The sequence below is a fragment of the Phaseolus vulgaris genome, chromosome 9 (assembly GCF_000499845.2).
Source record: "Phaseolus vulgaris cultivar G19833 chromosome 9, P. vulgaris v2.0, whole genome shotgun sequence".
Classification (NCBI taxonomy): domain Eukaryota; kingdom Viridiplantae; phylum Streptophyta; class Magnoliopsida; order Fabales; family Fabaceae; genus Phaseolus; species Phaseolus vulgaris.
In genome coordinates, this window is record NC_023751.2 from 26,813,059 (window position 1) to 26,818,488 (window position 5,430).

A 5,430-nucleotide genomic window follows, 5' to 3' on the forward strand; every position below is an offset into this window, starting at 1 on the left:
TGGGAGTCTTTCTTTCTTCTAATACACTTCCATTATTTGGATAAACCTCAAACTCGTGTGGCGATTAGTATCTTTTTCGGTATAACACCAAGTAGCAGTTGCAATCCGTGTAAAACACCAAGAAAGAAAGTGACAAATTTCAAAATGCATACCTCTGTCCAAAATGCAATTCAATTAGTGTTGTTTTGAGTTTCGTTCTGCTAACTGAGAATGCGTACTGCTGCACTGTAATAAGCATGCCGAGTTTATCTGTATATCTCATAATATATATTTCTATGGACTGTACTGTATTGGGTAACAGAAAGCAATGTTATCATGAAATGTTTAGCAACTAAGATCGTTGGTCATGAAATGAACACGTTAAAACAAGTGTCTCCAAAAGTGCAAACGAATAGACATAATTATTCAGATTCCTTTTGAGAAAAAAAGAAGACTAGGAGCTGGAGCCATATGATTTATCCAAACTCCAAATTATTTATTTATTCATTCTCTATCAAACTTTAATTAAGAAACAACATATACGTAACTGTCAACCATTAAGCTCATATCGGCAACGTAGAGTCTCAAACAAATGGGAGAAAAAAAAAGTCTTCTCTTGATATGTGAAACGAGGGAAAAAATGTTGTATACACAAACAAGGGGAGTATCTATACACCATAATTACTTACATAATATCATATAAACAATAACATAGCTTTTAAATAAGAATAATCTATCACAAAAATTACACTCTTCCAAATTTACCCCATCAATGATAACACTATTCAATCATTCAATTATACCCCAATAAATTAATACTTTCCAGACTGCAGGTTTATCTCTTCTACATTTCAGCATATGCTACTTTGAGTTCCAGTAAAGAATAGCTTTTCTTTCATGAGTCACTGGTAGAAATCATCGTCAGGCCCTGATGACAACATTGTTTACAGTGTGAGCATTGCCATCAAGAAGGTTCTCGAGTGATCTGGTTTTTCTGCTCCGAACTCTACCTGCTTCCTTCAACAACTCACCCAACCTTTTCTTCTCATCATCCACTTCAGGATTTGCTGTCCCCAGCTTTTCCTCTCTCGTGCTAACAACGTACTCCAGAATTTGAATTGCATCATCCAGCCTGCAATAGAAAATATCAAACCCCATGAGAAGAGAAAAACCAACTAACCATTATATGGATAATCTAAAACTCTTGCTGTCCATTTGGATGCCAAGAAAGATAATACAGATGAGAAAAAACAAAAATGATGGTGCATTTTTTTGTTTGACTAAAGAAAAAGTAAAAGGAAGAAAGGAGAGAAAAGTTTACTTTTGGAAGCCAAAATCAAGATTTTTCTTTCCTTCTGTTTTCTCTTCAATTCTAACTTAAAAAATGTTATCCCTTCCGTCAATTTCTTTCCTCTAAGCCATAGTATAGTATTAATGTCACAAAGATGCAATCCTCTAAGCCGTAGTATTAATGTCACAAGGTGCAATTGTTTATATGTTGTTAATGTAATGGCCTAGAGGGAAGAAAGTGACATTAAACTAGTGAACTCATCCTCAACATGAATGCCACAATGAAAATCGATCATTGTATTCAGGAGTTGCATGAGCATGAGCATGAGCATGACAATGAACATACCGAGTGGCGTGACTGGGTTAGGCAGACTTAACATAACATACCGTATTACTATTAGACTTCTTAATACCGCAGTAAATTGAAAGTACTGCATATGCTCTACTAGTTAAAAGATATCTGCAAATAGAAAAAAGGAGATGCCACCAAAAAGGAAGAGAAAAAAGGTAAATACCTGCCAATTGCATCGTATGTGCCAGCAAGATTACTACATACCCCAAGTGTTTCTGGGTGATACGGACCATATTCTTTTTCCAAAATACTCTTTGCTTCTTCAAATAATTCTGTAGCCTCACTTAAGGCATACCGCTGCACACAGGCAAGTCCCATTTGATTAAGAGCAATACCAAAGAAAGATGATTTCTTTTCTCCAATAGCACGAAGCTTTGAAATAGCGGTCTTCAAAGTTTCGTAAGATTCAGAATACTTCCCCAACATGTAGTACATGACTCCCATCTGGGCTTCAATTCCAGCTATTGTACTTTGCTGACCAGGGACATCATTGTATATCTCCAGTGCTTTCTGCAGTAACTTGAGTGCCTGCTCAAGCTCATTCATAGACTCATAGATAGTTGAAATATTTGTAAGACCACTAGCAATCTCCTCTAGAGGAACTCCAGGAATTGGATTCTCATATATTTTAAGTGCACTCTCACAATATGATTTTGATTCCCTTATCTTCCCTATCCTGTTATACAAATCAGCCAAACGTACAAAGACAAATCCCACTGCTGGATGATTCTCTCCTTTGTTGGTCTTGAAAGCTGTTAATGCTTTCTGATATGCAAAAACAGCTTCATCATATCGGGACAAAGACAAGTATGTGTCTCCAATGCTGCAGTCAACAGAAGCCACATCCCCTTCCTGGCCGTTAGCTACCATTGCCATGCTGGCTAGAACAAGATGCTCAAGAGCAGATTCGTGATTTCCCTTTGTATCACATACAAGGCCCATGAGCCTCCTATCAGCTGCCTCTTCAAGAGATGGGGCTGAATTATTTGTTTTGTGAATGTCTAGAGCCATCTGACAAAGCTTCTCTGCTTCATCAAATTGTAAAGCCTGAACATTAGCTTCAGCCACGTACCGACAAGTTTCACCAACCCTTGGGTCTGTCTCTCCCAAAACCTGCTTCTGGAGTTCTAATCCAGTGTTATAGCACGTAATTGAATTCTCAAGCTGGCCCAGCATAGCATAAGTGTCTCCGAGTTGCATGTGACCAGCAAATTTAGCAAGGGCATGTTGTTGACTTTCCTCAATAACAGGAATCTCAATTGAACGCTCAAGAATTGGAATTGCCTCACCATATTGACCCAAGCTACAATATATTGCTGCTATAACATGTAGACACATAACCAGCTCCAAACTCGGTTTCCCATCACCTAATTTCTCAAACAGTTGCATTGCTTGAAGAGCCAAGTCAAGAGCCTTATGCGGATTATCCCCGAAGGAAATCATATCTCTTGCTTGTTTTAGTAATAACGGTGCCCTCTCAGGTCTCTCTACTACGGACTCAGCCCTTTTCTCAACACGGTTTTGTGACACTGACTTATTTCCCAAAGGAGAATTCTTCAAATTCTTCACGCCAGTACCACCACTACTTTGTTTCCTCGAATGCCTACCATTCTTTTTTTCAATTGGAGGTTTTTGGAGAGGACTTTTTCCCTTGGCTGTTGATTTGGGCGAAGTATCAGGTCCCACCCGTGATGAACTCGATGCTTTGACAGATTTTACTGAGGAACCAGAACTAGTAGCTGCAGGCTGAACCTCCTGAATCTCATTCACCTGATCCACCTTCTTATCATTGGTCAAGCCATCCAATCCAGAAGATATTTCACTACTTGAACTCCTTTCTGGCCCTTTCCCCTCCCCAACTTCCTCTTCCATTATCTCTACCTCCCTCATCCGTCCTCCAACTAGATGGCGCAACTCCGAATCAATTCTAGACTCATCGCCATCAGATCCAAAACTTTGCCGTGACGGTGACTGATCCGAACTCTGCATGTCACACACATTCTCATAAAGCTGTTCAATGGAGGGCTCAACCACCTCCTCAACACCAAAATTAGCAGTATCGCCTTCACCTTTTCCCGGACTCGAGGAACCCCTGGGGGACTTAACCTGACTCAAGGTTTCTTTAGAAGGGGAATCACGGTTCCCATTCATCTCATTACCTTCCCCTTCATCACGAACCTCGTTCGTAACAATACCTGACATCTTCAACTCTTCCACGAACAAAAACTCCTGTAACAACCAACATCAAACACATGGTCCACAAAATCAACACCACCCACAAACAACCAGATCCAATCCAAACCAAACAAACACACAAGAAAGAAAAAAACAAGTCTCTAACTCAAACCGTTTTATTATCCATACAACGAAGACACAACAGTTAACAAACCAATATGGTTCAAAACACATACATCTTAACCCACGATTAGCAAGAGTCAAAATTCTTCAGCTTTGAATATCCCATAACCCGGGCAGAAACATCAACGTTGAGAAACGGTTGAAGAACAAACAGTGTCATAAAAATAGAAACAATTATCAGCAAAGAAAGATAACAGTTAAAAAAAAACTAACCACAAACCAGATTGAACGGAGGCATAAAAAACAACATATATATTATAATAATAATAAAAAGACAGAGAAAATTACGGGTTCTGTTTTATTTTGTTTTTGCTTAATTTTACCATTTGGTTTTTTCTTCCTCGTCGGATTCGGAGGCATAAAAATAACCGATTCGAAGAATAAAAAAGAAAAAGGGCCACATACCTTAAGAATGAGGCATAAGTGAAGAGAAGCAGAGGTTGTCGGTTGCAGAGAGACAGAGGAAGGAGTGTGTGTATATATAGAGAAAGAACTCACAGAGAGAAGAAGAGAAACTCAACGCAATACCCTTTTTTGGTGCGATGTATGTGTTGGAAAAAGAAATGGGATTTGGAGGAACAGAAGAAAAATGAATGAAACAGAGACCAGAAAGGGTGGTGATGGAAGGGGCAAAATGGGGAATTCGCTAATCTCGTAATAAAAAAAAAAATATTGACGGAGAAAAAAAAAGGGTTTCTGAATTCTGCAGAACTGTAATGTCAGAAAAAGGAGGGAAGCATCTGAACTTGACTTCTCCCCAACCACGCCGAACGTGTTTTCTAATTTCTCTTTTATTTTTCCCACTTTGTCAACTCACCTTCAGCTGCCACGTGTCAGAAGCATTTTTCTGTCGGGACCGTTCTGCCCCTTGAAAAATGTGCAGCAGCAGGAAGACAAAGTTAGGTCTTTTTTATGCAAAGGTGTGAGTAATTGATTAATCATGGTTTGTATTAAGTTTGTTACTTGGATTTGGGTTGTATCTAGTGTTAGTGTTGTTTGTTTCATCATTTTGTTTTATTTGCAAAGGGATCGCTGTGATGAGTTTGCTGAGATTGGAAAACAGGTTATGCAGACAGAGATTGGCAGTCACACTCACCAAATTACTTCCCTCCATTCTAATCTCACTCCAATTTGTTTGTGTTTTAATTAAAGATTGAAAATGAAAAAATGTTTTGAAGAAAAAATATAAAGAAAATTAAGATGTTTGAATTAAGATAAATAAAGTGAAAAATTTAGAAAATATGAAAATTTGTGAGTGATATGATAAGTTTGTGAGTATTGTAATGGGTTTGATTGAAATTATATTTATTTAAATCGATAGAAATGTAAGTTTATATATTTATATTTAAAAAATTTTAAAAATTAATTTTATTTATTTATTTATAAATTATAATTATTTTTAATTAAAATATTATTGAAATATTTATAATTATAAATATTTGATAAAAGTT

At 37.5% G+C, this 5,430-nt stretch overlaps 1 protein-coding gene across 3 annotated transcripts; it reads right to left on the reverse strand.

Moving 5' to 3' along the window:
• Positions 1–574: 574 nt before the first annotated feature.
• Positions 575–4,961, reverse strand: LOC137820351 (protein KINESIN LIGHT CHAIN-RELATED 3). Of its 3 annotated transcripts, XM_068624396.1 has the most exons (4): positions 4,385–4,759; positions 4,033–4,070; positions 1,785–3,850; positions 575–1,111 (listed from the first exon to the last, which is right to left on the reverse strand). In XM_068624396.1, the coding sequence occupies exons 3-4, from the start codon at positions 3,821–3,823 to the stop codon at positions 901–903; spliced, it is 2,250 nt and encodes a 749-aa protein (XP_068480497.1). In that variant the 5' UTR covers positions 3,824–3,850; positions 4,033–4,070; positions 4,385–4,759; the 3' UTR covers positions 575–900. The 3 variants fall into 3 exon arrangements, with proteins under 3 accessions (XP_068480497.1, XP_068480494.1, XP_068480496.1); XM_068624393.1 differs by lacking the exon at positions 4,033–4,070 and having other exon boundaries at positions 4,385–4,961; XM_068624395.1 differs by lacking the exon at positions 4,385–4,759 and having other exon boundaries at positions 4,033–4,198.
• Between the last annotated feature and the right edge of the window lie 469 nt (positions 4,962–5,430).

Coding starts and splice junctions, on each gene's coding strand:
- LOC137820351 (XM_068624393.1), bottom strand. CDS start 3,823: ATGTCAGGTATTGTTACGAACGAGGTTCGTGATGAAGGGGAAGGTAAT. Junction 1,112..1,784: donor ACATACGATGCAATTGGCAG/GTATTTACCTTT, acceptor TTTCTATTGCAG/GCTGGATGATGCAATTCAAA.